At 53.6% G+C, this 23,086-nt stretch overlaps 3 protein-coding genes across 5 annotated transcripts; 2 read left to right on the top strand and 1 right to left on the bottom strand.

Annotated features, from left to right (window-relative positions):
- Positions 1–1,595: 1,595 nt before the first annotated feature.
- C2CD2L (C2CD2 like) lies at positions 1,596–11,775 on the bottom strand. Of its 2 annotated transcripts, none has more exons than XM_022560230.3 (14): positions 11,006–11,775; positions 8,929–9,024; positions 8,430–8,549; positions 8,139–8,249; positions 7,933–8,049; positions 7,727–7,838; positions 7,495–7,603; positions 6,743–6,807; positions 6,525–6,652; positions 6,258–6,432; positions 5,409–5,510; positions 5,130–5,263; positions 4,757–5,042; positions 1,596–3,792 (listed from the first exon to the last, which is right to left on the bottom strand). In XM_022560230.3, exons 1-14 carry the CDS (start codon positions 11,357–11,359, stop codon positions 3,581–3,583), a joined length of 2,121 nt encoding a protein of 706 aa, XP_022415938.1. In that variant the 5' UTR covers positions 11,360–11,775; the 3' UTR covers positions 1,596–3,580. The 2 variants fall into 2 exon arrangements, with proteins under 2 accessions (XP_022415938.1, XP_022415937.1); XM_022560229.3 differs by having other exon boundaries at positions 5,130–5,266; positions 11,006–11,774.
- A 4,505-nt stretch (positions 11,776–16,280) lies between these two features.
- DPAGT1 (dolichyl-phosphate N-acetylglucosaminephosphotransferase 1) lies at positions 16,281–20,881 on the top strand. 2 transcript variants are annotated; one of them, XM_022560239.3, is made up of 9 exons: positions 16,384–16,600; positions 16,916–17,036; positions 17,201–17,414; positions 17,660–17,806; positions 18,888–18,972; positions 19,343–19,531; positions 19,853–19,940; positions 20,107–20,262; positions 20,346–20,881. In XM_022560239.3, exons 1-9 carry the CDS (start codon positions 16,440–16,442, stop codon positions 20,409–20,411), a joined length of 1,227 nt encoding a protein of 408 aa, XP_022415947.1. In that variant the 5' UTR covers positions 16,384–16,439; the 3' UTR covers positions 20,412–20,881. The 2 variants fall into 2 exon arrangements, with proteins under 2 accessions (XP_089771811.1, XP_022415947.1); XM_089915685.1 differs by lacking the exon at positions 20,346–20,881 and having other exon boundaries at positions 16,281–16,600; positions 19,853–19,959; positions 20,107–20,218.
- Positions 20,882–20,995: 114 nt separating this feature from the next.
- Positions 20,996–22,958, top strand: H2AX (H2A.X variant histone). The gene has a single exon (XM_022560240.3). The coding sequence runs from the start codon at positions 21,684–21,686 to the stop codon at positions 22,113–22,115; it is 432 nt and encodes a 143-aa protein (XP_022415948.1). The 5' UTR covers positions 20,996–21,683; the 3' UTR covers positions 22,116–22,958.
- Positions 22,959–23,086: the final 128 nt, after the last annotated feature.

Raw genomic sequence — 23,086 nt, 5'->3', positions numbered from 1 at the left:
GGTCCAAGACATATTTGTTTAAAAATTATGTACCTTAGTAAAGTTCATTGGGATTGATATTTACTGCGTTATATTTTCTAACCTGAATATAAACCTATATAATTTATATAATCAGAAAACACCTTACATGTTCAACATAAATAAAATGAACTTAAAGATGCCATTAAAAATAGCAGGGCTTCCCTGGTGGCGCAGTGGCTGAGAGTCCGCCTGCCGATGCAGGGGACATGGGTTCATGCCCCGGTCCGGGAAGATCCCACATGCCGCGGAGCGCCGGGCCCGTGAGCCATGGCCGCTGAGCCTGCGCGTCCAGAGCCTGTGTTCCGCAACGTGAGAGGCCACAACAGTGAGACACCCGCGTACCGCAAAAAAAAAATAGCAAAGCCAGGGACTTCACTGGTGGCGCAGTGGATAAGACTCTGAGCTCCCAATTCCGGGGGAAGGGTTTCCATCCCTGGTCAGGGAACTAGATCCCACATGCAGGCAGCAACTAAGGAGCCCTGTAGCTGCAACTAATGAGCCTGCCTGTCGCAGCCAAGACCCGGCGCAACCACATAAATAAATATTTTTAAAAAATAGCAAAGACAGAGTAAAATCAGAATTTTGTGCATGAAGTTTGTTACTAACAACAAACAGTGAATTAAACTTTGTCCCTATTTTAAAATATAATTCAAGAGTAACAAAAAATATGTTTTATCAACTTTATCCATTCAAAAGCACATAGGTATATTAATACTTCATAAAATGCCAACTGTATTTGAATTCAGATTTACACCACTAAAGATGGCTCTTAGCTTTAATTTAGCAATTTCATGAAGAAAAATCCATTCACTGAGTTGTGTAGACTCAAACAATATTTATAGAGCAAAAATTTCAGGATATCTCTGGAATCCACGTATGTTTCCAAAATTTGAAACGGTGTATTGCTGTCTAACATAGGTCACTTCCATCTCAATCAGCTTCTCTTGAAAACAAGACACAATTTTGGCTGGATAATTCAAGACACATCCTGATATTCGTTCTTTAAAAGCTGCCAGAAAGGGCTTCCCGGGTGGCGCAGTGGTTGGGAGTCCACCTGCCGATGCAGGGGACACGGGTTCGTGCCCCGGTCCGGGAAGATCCCACATGCCGTGTAGCGGCCGGGCCCGTGAGCCATGGCCGCTGAGCCTGCGCATCCGGAGCCTGTGCTCTGCAATGGGAGAGGCCACAACAGTGAGAGGCCCGTGTACCACAAAAAAAAAAAAAAAAAAAAACAAGGCTGCCAGAAAATCTTAAAGCGTAATTCATACTCATCAAAAACTGTGGATCTCTTCTGAAAGTATAAAGTGAATTAGGTTATGTTTTGCGTTTCTTTTGCGTTCATTTTCTTAAATCCCTATTTCTGAAATGTGATCAGGCTCTTTGTCACTACTAAATATGTGATTGCATTGAGTTCTGGGCAGGTCACCCTAGAAACTGAGTACATCTTCCAGTCACCATCAGCTCAATCCCCAGGTCTAGTAGAAATCTGAATACCTGCCCTCCCATCAACAATAGTTTCTTGTGAAATTTCAACTTCAGTGTGTTTGGTGGCCGTCTTGTCATATTGGTAAACAAACTGCTCCTCTGTGAACTATTAAGAGTTGTATTTCTTAGATCAGGGGAAGTAGCTTGATAAACCTTTGAGTTTTGAGGACCTAGAATTTAGCATACCCATATATGCAAATTAACCAAACATCCATATTCTGCCACCCTTTCTAAATATTCCATTATTCTGTGACTAGCGCGGACAGGAGCATGGGGAAAATGCACAACTCCAAGCTGCCTAGCCAAAGGCAGGTGCCCTGAAGCCCCCCGTGATATAGGTTAGTCAGAATGGCAAGGCTGGAAGCGAGTGACCTGGATGATTACCTAGGCCACCCTTCATTTTAGAGATGAGGAAGTTAAGGTTCAGAAAGCAGAAGTGGACTTCTCAAGGTCACTTGCTGTGTCTGTGGTACACCCAGGTTTTCTGTTCCTGGTCCAGTGCTCTCTCTGACATCCTGCAGCAGCTTATCTGTTTCAAGTCCTGTGTAAGATCCCAGAAAACAGGAACCAGCGTGCTAGAGTTTCCTAGTATCCATAACTCCCTGAAATTTGCCCACATTGAGGAGTGAAAGACTTTTTATTATGATGAAACCCTTATAAGATTTCCCCCTCCCAATCCGTCTCTTCTGAGGCAACAGCTCACACTTATTCAGCACCGACTGTATGCCAGCCAAGTTCTAACCCACAACCAAATGATAGTTACTTTTATCACAGTCCCCACTTCACAGATGAGAAAAGTGAGGTGCTCTAAGTTTACATATCTTGCCCAAGGTCACAAAGATAATTAGTGGAGCTGGGACTCAAATCCAGGCAGTCTGGATCAAGAGGCTATGCTCTGGACTCTCCTATATTCTAGAAGGAGCAGCCTGTTCAAGGAAGGGGAATGAAGATGTCCGTACTAGCCGATGGACTTTTTTTTTCTGATTGACATTTTTGCTATAACTTCACCCTTCAAAGACGCTTGTTCTCCCATCCTCTCTCTACATGTCCCTTCCTCCCTGCAGGAACTTCGTAGACCCAATATATGTGTCACTGACCCCCATCTCACCATCTGGGCCCTGTCTCTGATCCTCCCACTCCAACACCACAGCCTCGCTGCCCATTCGCCTGTCAAAGGATGACCAGTTGTCCAGTTTATAAACTCCAATTTGACTTTAATAAATTAAATTCCAGGCCATCACACAGCAATGGACATCATCATCTCCCACTATACAGAGGTGCAGCTCTGCTGTTGCCCCATCATCACACACTCTGTAAATAAAGCCCCTAAAGCCATCTCTCGGGGAAAGGCTTCCCATCAGGCTCCTGGCTCCCTCCTTCCAACAGAGCTACTGCTCACAGAGAAGGCATCAAGTACAAAAACGGTAACAAAGGGGGAGGGAGGGATGAGGAGCAGAAGGGGAGGCAGGAAGGTGGGGAGTACCTGCCCCCCATCCCGGGCACCGGCCCGGCTTTCTATGAGCTGTCAATGTCCTCAGAGGCAGACGTTGGTGCTGGTCGGAGTGGGGACCTGAGGGAGGTGAGGGAGCCCCATCCGAAAGGGAATTGCCTACCCTCCTGGGATAGGGAAGAAGGGTCACCTGGGACAGATGCCCTCTATTACCTGTTCACTGAGGGTCCGGGACCACACATATAAATAGAAAAGAGAATAAATAAGGGAGGAAGGATCAGCTGAGGAGCCGAGCACCCTGGGATTCCTCTGAGGGGCCAGCGCCAACAGCAGGCCAGCGGGTCCGAGGAACGCCCACACGCACCAGGACAGAGCCTCCTCTTTCTCCGGGCCACCCGCTCCCTCCTCTGTGTCCTCGGCAACGGGTGTCCACCTCTCACACACTTCCCGTTGCAAGTCCCCTTCCAACTAGCCCCAGAGCCCAGGGTGGACAGGGCTTCCTGGAACCCAGAGGGCTTCCCTGGCCCAGGCTACCGGGAATCCAGGAAGGGGAATGGAAAGGAATGTGGGGAAGGGGCTGAGAGGATGCCTGCCCTCTCCTAGCTCAGGAGGTGAGCAGGGCCCTCAGAGCTGGGGGCTGGGGTTGCCATTGGCCTTAGGTTTGGATTTGAAGGAAAAGCGCTTGATAAGACGGCGAGAAAAGCTGCCAGCCTTCTTTCGGACGCTGGGTGTGGCCGTCGCGTTGGAGAGGTCATCGTGTGATTGGCTCAGACCGGCTTCCTTCTGACGAGGCCTCCGGCGGAAGATGAGCTTAGTGCCACTGCGCAGGAAGCTCACTGTGAGGGGAGAGGGGAGGCTGAGGCAGAGAGAGGGGTTCCAAGGAGTGGGGTGAGGAGGGGAGCAGAGAAAGGACAAGCATGAAGGGGTCGATGCGGAACAGAACAAACATGCCCTTTATCCTTCCTGAGGAAAACATGGTGATGCTCCTGACCACCGCCCCTGAGGTGGAATGTCACGGGGCTGGCTGCTCCGTGAGGACAGATTGATGATTGGGCCTCTTTACTATGGAAAGACAAAGGCGGGGCAAAGGGTGTTCCTAAAAGCCACGAAGGGACAAAGTGGGTTGACGCTGACTTGCTGACCAAATTCCAGGATGTGAGCAGGAAGCAGTGTGTCTGGAAAACTACAAAGAGGTGAATTCAGGACGAATATAATGAGAAGGGTGTTTACACGGCAGGCTTCGGACTTAGGACTCTCATTATCCCAAGAAGTGATGCAGGCTTAAATCATAAATAGTTATAAATACACTCGTGAGTGATAGACTCACTGGCAGAGGGATGTGGACGTCTGGGGGCAAGCCCCTGAACCTGAGAAATCAGAAATACCACAGCTGTGCACAGACGGTGTCACTGCTAGAGGGGTACTCCTAGGGTTGCCTGCGGTAGGAATTCTTATACGCATAGGGGAGAGAGTTAAGAATGAAAGGAAAGGGTGGTCGGCGAGAATAAGGGAAGGAGGATATGCGCTTAGATCCAGGAAGAAAGAAAAAAGGGAGGTAAAAGGAAATATTTTTACATCTCTTCTTATCACCCAAGCCTGTTAGATCCAAGCCAAGACTCAAGACATCAAGTTGCCCCCTCTCTACTCAAGCTTGGCTGAAACAGGCTGGGAACTCTGGGATCCCTTAGGGGAGGAAGGAGGAGATTGGCCCGAGGCTCCTATGTCCCTTAGTGTCCAGTGGGACCCAGGTGATGATACTGGGTATAAAAGAAGAGGGGGGGGCTGCCAATATCTCCCCACCTTTGTGATCCTTGAGGCTGCGGGTTTCCAGCGCACCAGTAGACCCTGTTTCCGACTCAACATCATCCACAGAGGGCCTCTCAGAAATGTCCGAACGTGTTGTCTCATCTGCTTCCTGGACACTCGTGGGACTGGAGAGGGCATCTAGGGGTCCTGGGGACATGGCTGGTGGGTCTGAGGGAGGTGAAGAGGGACCGCCACTGGGCCCTGCATCATCCTGCATTGAGGCTTCCAGGGATGCCGCATAGCCCAGGGATAGTGCCAACTCGTCCTGGGCAATGGGCACCTGGCAGAAGGGACAAGTTTTAAGGGGCAGGAGTGACCAATGAGGGTTCTCTCCCTAGCCCAGCTCCTCTCCCCAGAGCCCCGTTACCTTGGAAACCCCAGAGATGATGAGTGTGCTACGCTTGGTGGGTGTCTTCTTGGCTGCCCGCCCGCTGGGCTCAGTCAGCTGGCGAATGGCTGTCTCTGCTACAGGGTCCAAGCCGTTGGAAAGGTGGCTCTCCCCTGCTGGAGGATGGATACAGGGGATAGCTAGCCTGACTCCTCCCCAGCTCCTTCTTGGACCTGAACTCCTGTGCCCCACCCAAAATGGTTTTTGACTCGGGCCCAGGTGCCAACCACCACTCACACTTCCCGATTCCCTACTCACGGCTGCTGCTGTGGGAGGTACTGCTGGGGCCACCGCTCTCGCTCAGCACAGTTGTTGTCTTCTCAGTCACCTCCACCTTGGACGGGGAGCGGGAGGGGGAGTCTGGTGGGTGGGGGAGGGTCAGTGAGCTGGGAGCTGCTTTAGAGTGGCCCCCACCCCCTACCATCTTTATTGAGATGCAGACTTTGGTTGACTCAGAGGGTAGGGATGACTAAGGGATGATTAATCACAGGAGTGACTAAGAAGATGCCATGGGGACAAAAAGACACCACAGGAACCAATGGGAGCGTGGGAAAGTGCCATGGGGCCCACCAAGGGTGCGGAGAGATGCCATGAAAATGTTGAGTGTGCAGAGATGGCAAAGGGGTCCAGTGGAGGTAGGGGGAATTCCATGGGACCCCTAGGGATGGAAGAAATGTCATGGAGGGCCCCTGGGAGTGGGAGAGTTGCCAGGGAGGCCACTGGGTTTGTTGGAGGGTCCCAGAGGGTGCTGGAGGTTGAGGGGCGAGGGAGGGGCAATTGGGCAGCTGGGGCTGGGAAAAGGGAAGGGGAGACACATGTGAAAAGACAGAGGGGGAAAAAAAAAGACAGAAGGGAACTTGGGGAGGTGGAAGTGTGAGAATACTGTAGGAGGGGCTGGTAGATCCAGGATTGAAGAGGGAGAGGACTAGTTAGGGAAACGGAGGGATGCAAGGGAAAGTTTGAGAGAGTCAAAGACAATGAGGAAGATGTGGTCGGAAAACAGGGAGAGTCGGAATTAGGGCTTTCCTTGCCCTTTCCCTGTCCAGCCACGGATCTGCAGTCTGGGGCCCCTGGCTAGAGCTGGGCTCCCAGGCTCCTCCTCTTTACCTAATTTGCCATCTACCCGGGGCCGGGACTGGACGGTGGTGACTGTGGTGACAATGGTGCCATCAGGCATGATGGTCCGGTCAAGCTCAATCTTCTTGGTAGGTGTGATGCTGGGGCGTGGAGTGGAGGGGGTGGGAGTGCCCAGGTTCCGGGGGGAGCCCTCCTCATACTGAAGCTGCCAAGGGGTGGAAGTGGAAAGAGGCAGGGCCTCAGAGACTGGTCTTCCCCCCGTGTCCTCCCACCTCCCCCCAGGGGCCAGCTTCTCACCTCTACTGCCATGGTGGCTGCCTGCCCCAGGGCTTTACCTGGCCCAGGGGTGAGTGGGCACACCTGTCTTCGGGACAGTGGTCTGGAAGGGGAGGCCACAGACATTGTGGCCTGGCCCAGGAATTCAGCTGGGGAAAGGGGTGGCACTGTGAGCTGGGGCCATGACCAGGCCCCGCTCAGCACCCACCCAGAGGTGCTCCTTCCTGCCCCATACTCACTGTCTCCACAGCTGCTGCTCCTCAGCACTTTGAGGATCAGCTCCCGGCTCTGAGGCCCCAGATCCCTGTGGCCAAGAAGAGGTGGGGCAGGGAGGGGGGAGATTAGCAAACTGAATCCACCCTTGAGTCGATCACAGGCCAGAGGCAGACAGAGATGGAGGTAAATAAGATAGAACAAGTGCTGCAATCATCCTCCAAATATGGTCTCTTCCCAAGAGAATGGGATGGGGCTGAGCAGGGACCATACTACTCAGCCGGGCGCTCAAATCCTCCGTGCTCCTGCCCCATCCTGCCTTCGCAGTCTCCCTCCATGGTAAATCACTCTCTTTTTCCTTTACTCAAGCTGTTCCCTGTGCCATGAACACTTCTCTCTAACACTCTGTTAAAATCCTACTCTTGCTCGAAGGTGTGATTTAAATGCCACCTCCTCCAGGAAGCCTACTCTGATCCTTAACCTATGGGAATTAAGCTCCCCCATCTAAGCACTTCCACGGCACTTTGTGTAAACCTGGACTGGAGCACTTATACCATCTTCTTTACGTACACCTGTCTCTGCTTCTAGCCTGTGATCAACTCAGGGCGGGGGTGTATCTTGGTTATATCTGGACTAGGCCAGGCCCTGGCAGACAGTAGAGGCTCACACCAAGGTTTACTGAAAACAGAGCTGATTCATGCCAGGGCTCTGCTGGAAGGCTCTGATCCCCAGTCCAGCTGTGGGAGTAAGGGTGGGGGGCTGGGGAGTCACTCCTTACAGTGCCAGGTCCTCGCTCCACTCCACCTCGGGCCCAGCCCTCATGGGCTTGGTCCACTTCTGTTGCATAGGGTTGTCGAGCTCAGCTACACAGCACACTTCCCCAGTGCCTGTGGGGGACCGGAAATTTGAAAATGCTCAGTTCCAAGCTGAGAGGCCACGCCCTTGGCAGGGGCGCCAGGGGCACCTGCAACCATAGCCTCGGCAGTCCCCCAGAAGATTCTGGCTCTCACCTTCCAGCTCACGTCCCAGGTGAGATGCTCGAAGCTGCCTTAGGAATAACCGGGTAGGTCTGGGGATGGCTGGCTGGGCTTGGGGCACCATAGGTGGCTTCTCACTGGGTACCTAAGAGCAGAAGGAGGTAAAAAGAGCAAGAATCCCGACACAGTACCCTGGGGACAGTATGCACGCAAAGTATCTGCTTTGAGCACCTACTCACCAGGCCCCCAGGGGCAGAGCAAGCCCTGAGGTTGACCATCATAGCTGGCTGGGTGCTGACTATGGAATCCTCGATCAGCTCCTCGATAGTGGAGAGCTCTACTTGCTCCTCACCTCTCTGCAGGGCGGAGAACAAGGAGGTGAGGCCCCCCAGCTCTGCCTCCCCCTCCCCGTTCTGCCGCTTCTCTCCCAGCCCTGCCCCCTTACCTCCCTGTTCTGCAGCTTGGGAAGCACTGTCAGCCTGAGATCTGGGCGATCCGTGAAGGCCCAGGATACAAGCAGGCCCTCGCCAGGGATTTCCTCCAGGTTGACTTCCAGCTGGGGACAGGGGACAAAGGGACTGGGTTGACTTGCCCCACTCCTCCAACTACTCCCAGCCCCACCCCCCCAGGACCCTCCCTTCCCAAATTCTGTCTTAGAGAGGAACCAAACTGAAAAGGCTGAGGCAACTGAACCGCCCGCCCCCTCCCCAACTCAGTTTCCCACATCCTCCTCCACCTGTGTTGGTGGCAGTGTCAGAGTGACGTGGTAGGTCTCCATGGAGACGGCAGCGGGGGACTGCTGGGTCACAGAGACTGGAAACATCACCTCCTCAGCAGAGAGCTGGCAATGCAGCACCTGAGACAGGCGAGGCACGGAGGCAAGGAGGGTCACGCACGGAGGAAGAGTGCTCAACTTGGCCCTGTCCTGTCCTGCCCGACAACGGGTCAGCAGACCCCTCTCCACTTCGTTTTTCCTTGGGAATCACCTTTTGGGGGTCATAAGCCCATAAAAGAATGATAAAAGCCAAAGACTCCTCTCTCCAGGAAAATGCAAATATGCACACATGTACTACAGTTTGCATGTAACTTTAGTGGGATTTTCAGACCTCCTGAAGCCAATCCTGGGAACCCTAAGGCATTCAAAGACTTCAGCTTAAGAACGCTCAGACTAAAGGGAACTCAGGATCAGCCCCCACTCCAGCCCTAAAAGAAGACAGTGCCCATCAGACCCTTACCATGGTGCGCTCTGATTGGTCTGTGCAGGTCACATGACTGATGCTGGCTTTGGGTGGGAGTTGGGGCACCTCCTCAAAGGCGATTTGGATGGAGCTCTGAGGGAGTAACGTGGGCATAGGATCAGGTCTCTGGAGCTGCCCCCCACAGGGCTGGCCTACTCAGTTGCTGGCTAGGCCCTGGCACTGTGGAGGCCTCAGCTGCAGGCTGGCTTCTGGCCCCTCCTTGGCTCAGGGCTTTAGGACAGCAAGTGTTCCCCTTGAAGCCCGCCTTTCCAGAGCCTGCAGCTGCTAGGGAGAGCTGGGAAGCTAGACCGCCTCAGAGACCACATCACCTTGAGCTGAAGACCCTAGACTTCTCCTGGAATGCCAGGAGCCTCCCTCTTCTCCCCCACCTTCCTCTTCATCCCCGCCCTACCCCGGAAGAAAGGTGTGCATAGAAAAAAAATAATAAAGGTGTTGGTGCCACCTGTGTATCGTAGCTGGGCAGAGACACAGCTGAGCTAAGGATGAAAGCAGCAGGGCCCCTTATTCAAGACAAGAGCTAAGCCTTCTTCAGACAAATAGGATGTAGAGGCATAAGAGTAGGACTCTATCCATATTCTTGGAGATGAAGACTAGCTCAGCCTGGCCTTGGGGAACTTTACCAGAGGAACTGGGAAGAAAAGCAAGCTCAGAGGGCTCAAGGGCCAGAGACTTGGCTAATTCCTCAAGGCAGACAGCAGGATGGCTTTAGGGAGCAGAAAGCTGCTTAGCTTAGGTGTTGTAAGAGCTTCCTAATTCTTCCACAGCAGTGGAAGCCAACTGCTGCAGCCCCATCCAGAGAGCAGGATGGGAAGAATTGAGGAGGGGGCACAGACAGCGGGCAGCTCCTCCTTGGGTCTTGGGATGGGAGGAAACAAATCCACAGGGCTCATCTGCCTGGCAAACCAGGGAAAGCCAACTTCTCTGCTACTGTAGCGGTCTTGTTCAAAAGCCAGGCCAGGGGAGATGGATGCTGGGAACGCCAGTCTCCCCACCCCCTGCAAGGGAGGCTAATGTCCAGCTGAGTCAGCTGTCCTGGGTAGTCAGTCCTGACCCGGGGACAAGGTACAGGGAGAGCTGGGTGGAGGGTTGAGTTCACGGCATAGACTGACAGATGCCATCTGGCTTTCAGGTCAGCTGAGCAGAGGAAGCAGAGCAATTTCTTGCGTGGCCACTTCTGTTTCCAGGCATCTGGGGAGCTAGTGGAGTAAAACCCTCAGACTAGTGGTGGCTGGAAATGGAGAACCCTCTGAGCCAGGGGCTAATAGACTGCGAGGGCCAAGATGAGTGTGGACCCCAAGAGACGGAGGTCTCCACCTCCCACCCCACCTCAGTCTTATGACCACGCTTCCTGCCCCACTTCCTGGGAGGCCAGCTGCTCATGGTGCAATGGGAGGAAGTAGGCTGGGTTAGTCTGTGACTGACCCTCAAGGGGCAGCTCTAGGCTCATCTACTGGGCGGGGCATGGAATGTCAATCTCCTTTCCACCTGAATACCTTTCCCTAAACACAGACACTGCAGGGAGCATGGAGAAGGACGTGTTAGACTGCAGCAGTGAAATTACTGAGGGATGGGGTGGGGGGGAATTCAGGCTCCCCGGAGACCTGCCTGATCACACCAGGGATCTGGGGCATGAAGTGCTGACTGGGTGTGATGGCATGAGGACCAGGCAAATTCCTTCCACAGGTGCACATGTCTCCCTTCTAACCCCCGGCAGCACCACCCACCCACCCAAGCCACACACACAACCAGCACCCAGGCTGGGAGGAAGTGCCCTGGAGCACAGGGATTAGCGTTGCTATGAGAACAGCAAGTTGTGCACTGGTCTGGAGCCAGAGAGTACCTAGACCGCAAGAATAGAGGATTTGGGACACAGCCGGATTTCTACAACCTCCAGCCTCACTTGCACCCTTTTCTCTGATCCCAGAGGAGAAGAGAGGCCATAGGGTTCCCCAGTTGCTCCCCACCCCCATACGTGCCTCCTGGCCTGAGCAGTCCCTGCTCTAGAAGAAAAGGCTGAGTGACCGGACCACCTAGGTCCTCCTGTCCAACTCACCCCATCCCTGCAGGCCTGCTCGTTCAACGCTCGCACCCAAGCCCGCTGCCAGTTCTCCCGGAAAGACTTGAAGGCGAAGAGCGACGCCAGGAGGCCCCTGACGCCTGGCTCCTCAGGGGCGCCGGCCCGAGTCGCCCGCAGCCTCAGCAGCGAGCGCCAAGCGCCCAGCTCCCGCAGGGAGCCGGCGGGCTCGGCAGCTAAGGCGGGTCCCGGGCCCCGGCCCCCGCGGGCCCGCGCCAGCCACAAGCCCCGGGCATACTGCAGCAGCCAGCCCAACACCGTAAGCAGCGAGGCGGCGAAGAGGACCAGCAGGGCCGCCCAGCCCACGTCCCGCTGCCCCCAGTCTGGATCCATGCTCCTCGCGGGCTCAGGTCCCGGTTCCGGCTCGGGCTCAGCCGCTGCCCCGGGGGAGCATGGCCCGGGCGGGCCGCGGGGCGGGGGCGGGCTCCCCCGGGGCTGGGCGCGCGGGATCGGGGGCTCTCCGGGGCTGGGTGCCCGGGACTAGTGGGTGCCACAGATCGAGGAGAGGAGGTTCCTGGGGGATCGCGACGCCGGGGTCCCTCTCTCCGGGGTCCGGGGCCCTCCTCGGTTGGTCCGGCAGTCCAACCCGGGTCAGTCGCCGGACAGCGCCCGACTCCTCCCACGGCGGGGGCCCCACCGGACCCGGGCGGGGACTCGTCTGCGGGGACTCTGGGGCTCGCAGGCAGGCACCGGCTCCGGGAGGGCTGCGTGCGCAGAGCTGACACTGACAACACGGCCGGCCCCCCCGCCCCCATCCAGCCTTAAAGGAGCCGCACCCGCGGCGGGCGGGGCTTAGCGAGCCCGGCGTTCCAGCGCTAGAAGAGGGTGGGAGGAGGAGCGGAGAGCGGAGGAGGTTCTAGGGTTGGAAATAGGCGGGAACTTTAACTACCCCGCCCCATCCTGGAATCGGGGGTACTCCTGCTCCCCCGAGCTCAAGGCGAGAGTAAGCAAGAGTAATTTCACTCACCTGAGATGACGCCTTTGCTCTCCCCCACGTTCCTTAGCTTTCCATAGTTTGGACGCCTGTGGGGTTAAAAAGGAGGTGACCCCTGTGGATAGCATCGACCCCTTATCCCAGCACTCCCAGGCTCAGCAGCTTCTTGGTTCCTATGTCCTGGCGGAAGCTAGGCCCTAGGTATGTAGCTGCAGAGCATCCCTCCTAGATAGAAGTGACTGGCAGAGGTCCAGCCGATACCAACGCGAGAGGAACCAGAACCTGAACCTGGTAGAGGTTGAGAATAGAACATGGAACACTGAACCCCCTCCTCCACCCCCATCCTCTTCCCTCTGGAGCCAGGACCAAGGGACACTCTATTAACCTCCTTGCTCGTGTGGGTTTATTCTGGAGATATTTCCAAAGCCTGGGGCTGCTTCTGTTTTTAAAAATAATTTATTTCCATAGTAACAGCTCCTGCCTATGGAGCACGTGTAGAGGGGGTGGCAACGAGGAGGGAGCTGGCAATGCAGCACTGGACCATCAGTAGATTCAACCAGAAGACCCTGCCATCCAAATATGTGATATCCCAGCAAGCACCCCAAAAATTATGTTATAGGTACACTCTGGCCTCAGGATCCATCCCTTTTCCTAGATTTAAGGGAATGGATTCCATCCCTATAGGAGAGAGGCTTGTCACTGCTTTCTGGAGGCAGGGGAAGGAAAATCCTACAAAAGGATTCAAAGGAATCCCCATTCCTTAAGAGGCCCTTTTTCTCCACATACATATGGCAGGCCTTCCTTAGAGAGGTAAACAGAGAGGCGTTAAGTATCTCTCTCCCAAATCCAGTCGTTAGTCTGAGCAGTGAGCAGATGGGAGTAAACAATGTCTTCTAAAGTGCGGGGTTGCAGAGCTAAGCAGAGCCTGGCAGGTCAGCGACAGGGTGCCTGAGCCACAGGAGGTGGTAGGAAAGCTTGGTGCATCCCCAGATTTCACTCTAAGGAATGGGGTAGGGCGATGGGGTAACCTTGCTGTGACCCTGCCCATGCATTATCACTGGACCTCCAAAACCATAGAAGATTCCTAGAGTGTGGATTTTTAATCTTGAGGGGAGAAGAAATGAAGGGAGGAGAGAACTCAGGGACACAGAAGGAAGCTGTCAGTGGGCAGAGCAGCTAGGGCTAGGGGAGCAGGTTATGTGGAAAGTCGTCCAGGTAGTTTCACTATGAAGACCTCTTCCCCCAAGAACGCTTTTCAGGGTTCTTCAGAGTTCATCTCAGGCCTCTGAGTTGCTGGGTTTACTTCAACTCCTCCACTGAGCAATTGGTCCTGTGCTGCCAGATGCTGCTTCACAATTCAGTCTTATATTAGTCTCTCTACTTATATTAGTCTCTCTACTTATATTAGTCTCTCTACTTAGTCCTCCCAATCTTCCATCCACTTGTTACTAGACCTCTTGTACTTATTTCATTCTGCCTTACAGCCTAGCTGGTTGTTTATAAGTCTGTTTTTCCCACTCACCAGAAAGCTGCTTAAGAGTGGAGACCCTGTCTTACTCATCTCTCTTCCCTCATATTGACTCAAGGTGCTTTAATATGATGAAGTAGACCCCCTGGGGAAAACAACTGCATTTATATCACTTTGTGTCCCCACAGTACTTAAAAGTTTCCCATGCACATAGTAGGGGTTAGCAAATTCCTTGTAATTTTAAGAAGTCTAACAGAAAATATTCCAATATACATGTAGACACTGAGAATTCCTATATTGTTTCCATCTTTTGAAAACCCATTCATGTCATCCAAGTGGAATGGGAGATCTTGGGGCTTGCTATCAGCTAACAGTTTTTGATAAACTGACAGGAGAGAGGTGGGAAGAAATGGTAAAAGAGTAACTAACTCAGCTGCTTGTAAAGAGCCACAGATATGGTCCTGCAAGTGTCACAGATCCAGACTCTCCGAAGCTGTCTCATATGGACTTTTTCAGCACTGTGAAACATTTCTGGGACATTCTTTGTCAGGCAATCAGCCTTAATAGTGCATTAGCTTTGCTTACTGGGAGGCACTCAGAGCTCCCCAGTAGGAGATGCGCATCTCAGACCTTGTCTACTCAGCCCAAGAAACCAGCTGAAACTCACCTGATCCATGGGTCCTAGGACCAGCTTCAGCATTTAGGCAAATGCTTTGAACTTGTACCAGGACAGGCACAAAATTTCAAGTGTGGCCAAGTCATGTGTGTGTTTGTTTCTCCTGGTGAGTCTGATAATCAACTGGGCATTTACCATCATGGGAACAAAAATATTCAGATTATATGACAAGTATCCAAGTAACCATGTTCTGATGGTAACATGTATGCATGGATGATGAATCCCCAGTGTCTTGTTTTTGAACAAGTATCCCCTACCCTCTTCCAGGGGGGTGCGTGGGGGAGGGCTAACAATCTCTGGAGAAGAAAGAGACAAAGGTGCCCAATGCCAAGCTGGGAAGGAAGAGTTATTAGGATTGGCCTCCTAATAAAACAGGAAGCAGTTACAGACTGTCCCTCAGACCTCCAGGGAGTCTCAGCCTGCTCCTGAGCAACAAGATAACTGAATGCTGCCTCCTCTGGGGCTCCGACAAGCTCCTCCTTTCCACCTGCTCCTGGCGTCTCACCTTCCCTGTTTGGAAGGCCCTTCCACTCTTGCCACCTACTGAAATCCTTAGAGACACTACTCTTCCTCAAGGTCCTCTCACTTCCCCTGGTCACAACTAATTGCTCTCTCCATGTGCTCCTATTGCCCTCTGTACCTCTTTCAGATCCAGACTCATTATGTGTGATGATGCCTTGTATACAGATATCTGTGTGTCCTTAGCCCCATAGGAACACACCGTGGAATAGAAAACACTTTGCCTCTAGGGAATTTCCAGTCTAAGAGGCACAGATGCACACTCATGCACCTGTGTGCAGGTACACACATACACACACACACACACACAGAAAAACAATACCAGTGGGATAATAAGTACTGAAAATTTGGAGGACTACTACTATCAAGTAATTACTGGGATTACTTTATATACATGGTTTGAGTTGTTAATTAGAGCCACCTTCGAGTAGAAAGGACATTTCACATCTGGTTTTGAGAGACAGGAGGGCCTATCTTTGGCCTAAAAGGAGTCAACCTGACCCTGACTCCTTATTCAAGAGTGAACAAAATGTCAGCATACTTCAGTCGTCTCCCGCACTTCCTGGTGATGAGTTCTTCTCTGAGGACTAGAAATCATTTGCCACCTAAGAGCTTGTGTGTCTGTGAAAGAGAATGAGATGCTGGTGAACTGTTATTTGTAAGGAAACAGATGCCAAGCAAAAGGCACCCAACCTGGAGAAGAACCTGCCTGGGAATTCCTCAGACTTACTGGAAGCCAGCCACTTGTGGGTCTGGTTCTCCTACTTAGCTCTTTCCAAAGCCTCAGCCTCACCTCCTCCGACTGGGAGCCTGGCACAGTGCAATGATCCAGGACCAAGGAAATTCTAGAACGGGGTTAAATCCAAGACCTGAGAGCATGACGGTACTCCCAGCCCCTTCAGTGCTGAAGTACCCCTCAGTGTTGCCCGGCAACTAACTGCTACTGCGGGGGCAGAAGGCGGGTGGGATGATGAAGGAAAAGTACCTGGCTCAATGACACGGAAAAACATGAAGTGGGAGGGGCTTTGCAAGTGTCCGCTCTTTACATTTTACATCATCTTCCAAATTGTAGCTGTGTTTAGGGGAACTGAGTTGTGTTTACCTTGGCTTCCTTCCCAACGCTGACTATGTTGGCGACAGGTTTTCTACACTGAGCAGGTGCTGCTCCACATCCTCATCCCGCCTGCCCTCCCCCTTGCTTCCAGTAGCCATCTTCCAGTCTCCAGAGGCGTCCCAGAGTAAACGCGGGGCACTGGCCCTTTAAACGCGACCAGCGAAGGCCAACGGAGCTAAACCTGACGTGGAACGAAGAGTAAGCGGCGTCAGACACGTGGTACAAGGAGGCGCTCATCTTGGAACCGGGCAAGGAGTTTTTCCGCTTTGGGCTGTACATCTTTAATATGATGTTAGGAAAGTATCCGCCTTTGTTTGTCCTTCTTTAATTGCTTTTCCAATCCCCTCTTGGTGATTCAACTCTCGAATAAAGGGTGTAGTTTAAAATCACACTTCTGTCCCTGCTCTTATGCCCATATTAAAAATGGCCGCCGCCTTCCACAACGACAGTTGCTCTGCGAACTGGATCCGGGTGGAAACAGTGGGTAGGCAGATGCAGTGGGGCAAAGCCAAGGTTGCTTTATAGAGGCTCGCGGGAGTCCTGAGGGCGGCTCAGGTCAGAGTCGTTGGGTTTCGCTCAGGGTGGTGTGGGAAGATCCAGCCTGTGGGGAGCGGCCACTCCTTACTGCTGGGGCCACAGGGCTTCTGCCCAGCTTGCCCGTTAGTTAAGGAGGGGGCCGACCAGGCCCCCTGGCCGGTCACCATGTGGGCCTTCCCGGAGTTGCCGATGCCGCTGTTGGTGAATTTGATCGGCTCGCTGCTGGGACTTGTAGCCACACTCACCCTCATCCCTGCCTTCCGTGGCCACTTCATCGCCGCACGGCTCTGCGGCCAGGACCTCAACAAATCCAGCCGGCAGCAAATGTGAGGGGCCGCGCGCTGGTCCGGGGCAGTGCGGAAGGGGTGGGCAGGCAGGGGCGGGGACTGGAGTGCTGGACTGCGAGCGGAGACGTAGTGCTAACCCAACAGCCAGCCCGGGACTCTGGGAGGCGGAGGGCAGATCTGGTTAGCATTGGGGAAGGGGTGGAGGCGGGAAGATGGGACCCTTGGGTGTATCTGGGACTCCAGTAGTGGTGCCCTTCCCCGCCCCCAAGTCAGGTTATGGTGATGCTTGCACTAGTGAGTGACCACGCCCCCTTTCCTCTTCCCCGTCCCCCCCGGCTTGCTGCTGGGCCACAGCCCAGAGTCCCAGGGAGTGATCAGCGGTGCTGTTTTCCTTATCATCCTCTTCTGCTTCATCCCTTTCCCTTTCCTGAACTGCTTTGTGGAGGAGCAGTGTAAAGCCTTCCCCCACCATGAAGTAAGTGGGTTCGTGAGGGCTGCTGCCTGTGGCTGGGACTGGGAGGTACTGGAGAGAGTTGGGGTTATTTGGGTGTGGCGGGGAGGGGAGGGACTGAGAACGAAAGAAAAGGAACTGTGAAGTGGGAGTAGGCTGGAGCCATGACCTGCCCGAGCCCTCCCCAGTTTGTGGCCCTGATAGGTGCACTCCTTGCCATCTGCTGCATGATTTTCCTGGGCTTCGCGGATGATGTACTGAATCTGCGCTGGCGCCATAAGCTGCTGCTGCCCACAGCTGCCTCACTACCTCTCCTCATGGTCTATTTCACCAACTTTGGCAACACGACCATTGTGGTACCCAAGCCCTTACGCCCACTTCTTGGCCTGCATCTGGACCTGGGTGAGTAGCACTGCCACTTCTGCCCCTATGGCCCCTACTTCAGGGCACCCTTACCCTGTGAGATATCCAGCAGAGCATCCTTCCTGGTGCTCCACATTCTCCTCCCTGTTTTGTCCCTGTGTTTTCTTAGATCCTTTTGTTGGCCTTTCATCCCATCCTCTATCCTCACCACTTTTCTCAGAAGAATATCCTTAAATTCTTATTCTACAGGTGGCATTACTTCTCTTACTGTTTTCTCCCCCCAGGGATCCTGTACTATGTCTACATGGGGCTGCTGGCAGTGTTCTGTACTAATGCCATCAATATCCTAGCAGGAATTAATGGCCTAGAGGCTGGCCAGTCGCTAGTCATTTCTGCTTCCATCATCGTCTTCAACCTGGTGGAGCTGGAAGGTAGGTGGGATTGGACTAGGGAGAGGAGAGAAGTCTGAGTGTTAAGGAAGTTGCCTGCTATCTGGCTTTGGGGAATTTGTTAAACGTGAGAAAGAAACTAAGATTTGTTAAATGTGAGAAAGGAAAATAGCAGCCCTGTCATTTATAATGGCATTGGCACTAATAGATAGGCCATGGTCTTCTCCTACTGAGCATAAACAACTTCACAAAACCTCAAAATCAGACAGGGTCACTCTGTGACCGTGATAGAGTAAGACCAAAACTAGATCCCTCTGTAACCATGTCTGAGCATAGACAAAACCACAGGAACGCGGTGCATCTCACAAAAATGACCAAGATCCCCTTCTAGCTAACATGAGTGGTTGCTGCTTCCTTCCGATAACAACTCAGTTCCTCTCACTTCTTGGATAAAAATTATTAAGATGCTCAATCATAGCATTATCTCTGCTGACAGCACCCAGTGCGGGGCAAAACTCTGCCTCCTTGCATCCTCCCCAGAATTATTTAAAACAAATTCTATAAAAAGTCCTCCTAACACCTCCTTACTGAGGCATCCCATGGTTCCCCATGGTGTGTGGGTTCCAAAGTTTCTCTTGTTTCAAGTCAGTAAACCCAGCTTTGACTACAGGCGTGTTTCTGGTGGTTTTTGGCTGATGGACATCCATAAGTACTTATTAAAGCTAAGCACTTTTAAAATGTGATCTCACTTTAAACTCTGTAACAGCTCTATGTGGCAGCTGTTTCCATCAGCCTTTTTTCACAGATACGAAACTGAGGCTCAGAGAAGTTAAATGTGTCATGATCAAGGTCACACAGCTAGGAAGTAAAGCTGGTATTCAGACCTAGGTCTGAATGGTCTAAACCAAATGTAAGACAGTAACTAGTTTAGGAAGGGTTCATGAAAGAGGTGAAATGTTGGGAACTGCTTGGGTGACATAAAAGGGATAGTGAGTTCTTGGGACTTAGAGAGGTGGATGATACAGCTTGGGACAGAACTCAGGGACAGACAAAAATAGGACCCAGGTGTGCAGGGGACGTGGCTGTCAACGTTTTCTTCTTTCTTTTTCCCCTGCTTCCAAAGGTGATTGTCGGGATGATCATGTCTTTTCCCTCTACTTCATGATACCCTTTTTTTTCACCACCTTGGGATTGCTCTACCATAACTGGTAAGTAGGCCTGTGGATAGTGGGACAGCTATTTGAATTTGTGGCCAGTACAGTCCTCCTCATTGTGACCCATCTCCTGACGGAGAGGCTTAACCTGTGCATCTCTGTATTGAGTGTTTTCTGGGTCTTTTTGGTAATATTCTTAAATCTTAAATATTCTCTACCCAATTGTAGCTGGGGGCAGGTGCTGTGGAGCCCCCAGGAATAGATGGATTCGGGACCTTGTTTCCTGGAGAGTTGCTGGGAGAGCTGGAATGTCCTCTTGAGCCAGAACTAGGGTCAGGGCTAGCCCAGTGCGCAGGGTGTGTGATGTGAGAGAAAGGATTGCTAATGCCTCTTGCCACTGGCTCAGATCCTCTCCCCTACACAGGTACCCATCACGGGTGTTTGTGGGAGATACCTTCTGTTACTTTGCTGGCATGACCTTTGCCGTGGTGGGCATCTTGGGACACTTCAGCAAGACCATGCTACTCTTCTTCATGCCCCAGGTGTTCAACTTCGTCTACTCACTGCCTCAGCTCCTGCATATCATCCCCTGCCCTCGCCACCGTATGCCCAGGTAGCCGCTTTGGGGCTTGAAAGGGACATCATAGCTTTTTCCCTTGGGATGCCTTAGACGTTTGCTGTGCAAAGGGAATGGGCCCAAAGAAGGGCTAACTCTTGCCATGCAGTTAGCCCTTTATACATTACAGAGCACATTTAGTTCCATGATCTCATTTAATGTTCACAGCAGCTCTGATCCCACAGAAGCAAGCAGCAGAGCCAGAAATAGATCTCAGGGTGTTTGACTCCACATTCAGTGCTCTTCCTATTAATTAAGCACAGGGAGGAGAGTTCTTTGAGTAGTGGCCCAGTCACATGAAGCTGTCTTCCCCTGCAGACTCAATACCAAGACAGGCAAACTGGAGATGAGCTATTCCAAGTTCAAGACCAAGAGCCTCTCTTTCTTGGGCACCTTTATTCTAAAGGTAACAGGGTAACAAGGAGGTAAGGCTCTAGGCTGCCATTCGGAATTCAGGGAATGGGGAACCTAGGCCTACATCACACCCAAGGGGAGTTTGGAAGCACTGAGCAGATCCCCATTCCTGAAGCCTAGGTATTAGCTGAAGTTCTCCCCACTTTTGACCCCTCCAGGTAGCAGAAGGCCTCCGGCTAGTGACAGTGCGCCAGAGTGAGAATGAGGATGGTGCCTTCACGGAGTGTAACAACATGACCCTCATCAACTTGCTACTTAAAATCTTTGGGCCCATGCATGAGAGAAACCTCACCCTGTTCCTGCTGCTGCTACAGGTGCAATGCTGTTGGTGATGTGACTTACATCTCCTTGTCTCCCTTTCTCTGTGGTTCTTACTGTAGTTCATTTCTCCTTGCAGGTCGTGGGCAGTGCTGTCACCTTCTCCATTCGGTACCAGCTTGTCCGACTCTTCTACGATGTCTGAGTCCCCTGATCCACTGTCCTTTGCTTCACAGCCTCCAGATATCCTGACTCAGGCCGACCTCTTCCAGACCAAGATTGCCTCCTGGCCCAGGCCTCTCCCACCCTTCATTCTCCTCCAGATTTTGTCCTCAGCATTCCCTTTCCCCTGTGATTATTGACCTCCTGGGCCATTCTTGCCCTCTAATGACTATCGGTTGGACTTCGCCTATGGCTTTCTTCTACTTGCCACTCCCCCTCTCCGTCCCATCTTTGCAGCCTCCTAAGGTGGGATACTGTAGCTTTGATGCAATTACCCACAACTCTGACACTCAAGAAATATGTTGGGCCTGGGGATAGAGCCCCGGCTGGGGATAGGGACACAGGCTCGAAGGTGACTTGACATTTGACTATAAATTAAATATTCTGATGATTTAGCAGACTGGGGGGCCTGTGCTCCCAGTGGTGACAATAAACTGTCGTCTTTTTCTTGTTGTTTCTGTAGGTGTATCTCCTATATAGGGCATTTTAGGGTACACTGGGAGGGTTGGTGGAGGCATTTCCTCGGAGAGGATGCCTATCCCTCTGCCCCATCCTTTTTCTTTCAGTACATCAGGCCCCTCCTAGCAAGAAGGGAACAGAAAGAACAGACCAGACAGAACATGTTGAATAAATAGGAAATCCTGCTGCTCAAGTGGCATAAAGGGCCATAAGATTGGCGTTATCTGTTCTCTGGTATGGGGTTGGACTTTCAGGGGGTCTCATTCCTTCCCTTTTTCACTCTCCCTTTGCCAGGCAGGAGGAGGGAGTGACCAGACCTGGGACCGGAGGAAGAGGTAGCCGTAGTGTTTGACCCCTTTCCTTTAAAAATCCTAGACCCGCACAGACTTCCCTGAGGCTCTTGAGGTGACTTCAGACTCCACCCTCTTTGTCTTCCGGCTCTGGTCTGGGCTGTAGGGTTTAAATCTGGCGCGCTTCACTTGGATTGGCTACACCCGGGAGTGGTTGGCTGACTGCTTGCTGCCGCTCCTCCTCGCCTTTTCCCCGGGCAAAAGGTTTTCAAATTCGGCCAATTGGCGGGCGCGTTCCCTCAGCTGAGACGCGTCATCGAAGGGTTAACCGCAGCCAACCGGAGGCGGGTATTGGAGAAAAGAGCCAATCAGGAGGACGCGGGGGTGCGCCCTGGGGGCTTATAAGGGCGGCCCTTGGGCGCGCGCGGCAGCAGTTGGACTGCGGCGGACGGCTGTTCCTTAGACTCGTGAGCAGCCTTCCTCTCCGTTCCTCTACCTCGCGCAGCATGTCGGGCCGCGGCAAGACAGGCGGTAAGGCCCGCGCCAAGGCCAAGTCGCGCTCGTCGCGAGCGGGCCTCCAGTTCCCCGTGGGCCGCGTGCACCGGCTGTTGCGGAAGGGACACTACGCCGAGCGGGTGGGCGCCGGCGCGCCGGTCTATCTGGCGGCGGTGCTCGAGTACCTCACAGCCGAGATCCTGGAGCTGGCGGGCAACGCGGCCCGCGACAACAAGAAGACGCGGATCATCCCCCGCCACCTGCAGCTGGCCATCCGCAACGACGAGGAGCTCAACAAGCTGCTGGGCGGCGTGACGATCGCCCAGGGAGGTGTCCTGCCCAACATCCAGGCCGTACTGCTGCCCAAGAAGACCAGCGCCGCCGTGGGGCCGAAGGCGCCCGCGGGCGGCAAGAAGGCCACCCAGGCCTCGCAAGAGTACTGAGGGCGCCCGCGCCGCCGCCACCGCCGCCGCCTGGCCCCTCCCCTCGCCACCACAAAGGCCCTTTTAAGGGCCACCACAAAGCTCACGGAAAGAGCTGGGCCGCGTCGGGCTCCCGGCCGGGCGGCAGCTCACTCGCCCCCTCCGCGGCCCCGCCGCCGCGCGGCCTGCCCCTCCCCCGCGCGGCTCGCTCCTGCCGTGGCTCGGCGGAGGGCGGCCGTTTGAACGCCGCTCGGTGCCAGGAGCGAGCTCGTGACTCGGCCGGCCTGGCCCCCGAATGCTGATGGGCTGCGGGGAGGCCGCGGCACCTTCTAGAAGGCTGGGCCGGCCGCGCTGACGCAGGGCCGGGGCGCGTGGCGGGGAAGGTGAGTCGGTGCGGACGGCCGCCGGCGCGGCCGCGCGCGCGCGTTCCCCACCAGCCCGGTGCTCCGGACGGGACTCGGTTGACGGCGGCGGAGTCAGTCGGTCACTTCATTTGTCCCGGGACGCCCATTGCTGCCGGATCCCGAGCCTTGCACGTCCGCGCTCCCTCCATCTCCACTCGCAGGCCTGTGCGCGTCCCGGAAGACACACTTCGCGGCGTGAGCATCTCCCGCGGTGTCGGGTCCCGGCGGCGTGGGGTCTGCGGGAGTCCTGCCCCTGGACCCGCGCCCCTCCCGGCGGGTCCGCTCCGCAAGCCAAGCACCTAGATACCAGCACTAGTCCGTTAATCCCCATCTGGACTGAGTCGCCGTTGGCCTCGGAACTGGAATTCTGCAGCTAACCCATCCAAGACAGTACTTTAGGTATTGGGGAGTTTCAGATGGACTAATTTTGTTTATTAAAGGATTTTCTTTTTTAAACAGTGAGGTGTCTCTTCATTTTGCAGACGGGTTGTAGGATCGATGACTGTAGATTCCTAAAGGTAGTGGGGGAGGGGAGCTATCTGATACAAAGGCTTTACCGTTAACTGGAGCGGCAAATCGTAGATTATA

This window comes from Delphinapterus leucas, chromosome 7 (genome assembly GCF_059928025.1).
Source record: "Delphinapterus leucas isolate spDelLeu-1000000601 "Yukka" chromosome 7, BTC_Dleu_Yukka2, whole genome shotgun sequence".
NCBI classification, from domain to species: Eukaryota; Metazoa; Chordata; class Mammalia; order Artiodactyla; family Monodontidae; genus Delphinapterus; species Delphinapterus leucas.
Note: the sequence above shows the minus strand (reverse complement) of the source record. Positions and strands in the feature narration are given on the sequence as shown.

Bases quoted from the DNA above. Each gene is read 5' to 3' on its own strand.
- C2CD2L (XM_022560229.3), bottom strand. From the start codon at position 11,359: ATGGATCCAGACTGGGGGCAGCGGGACGTGGGCTGGGCGGCCCTGCTG. The intron at 9,025-11,005 runs GTGAGTTGGACA...TTACTCCCTCAG, and splicing joins AGCAGGCCTGCAGGGATGGG to AGCTCCATCCAAATCGCCTT. The intron at 3,793-4,756 runs GTGGGGAGATAT...CTCCCCTCACAG, and splicing joins CAGCCTCAAGGATCACAAAG to TGAGCTTCCTGCGCAGTGGC.
- DPAGT1 (XM_022560239.3), top strand. From the start codon at position 16,440: ATGTGGGCCTTCCCGGAGTTGCCGATGCCGCTGTTGGTGAATTTGATC. The intron at 16,601-16,915 runs GTGAGGGGCCGC...GCTGGGCCACAG, and splicing joins AAATCCAGCCGGCAGCAAAT to CCCAGAGTCCCAGGGAGTGA. The intron at 17,415-17,659 runs GTGAGTAGCACT...TTCTCCCCCCAG, and splicing joins TGGCCTGCATCTGGACCTGG to GGATCCTGTACTATGTCTAC.
- H2AX (XM_022560240.3), top strand. From the start codon at position 21,684: ATGTCGGGCCGCGGCAAGACAGGCGGTAAGGCCCGCGCCAAGGCCAAG.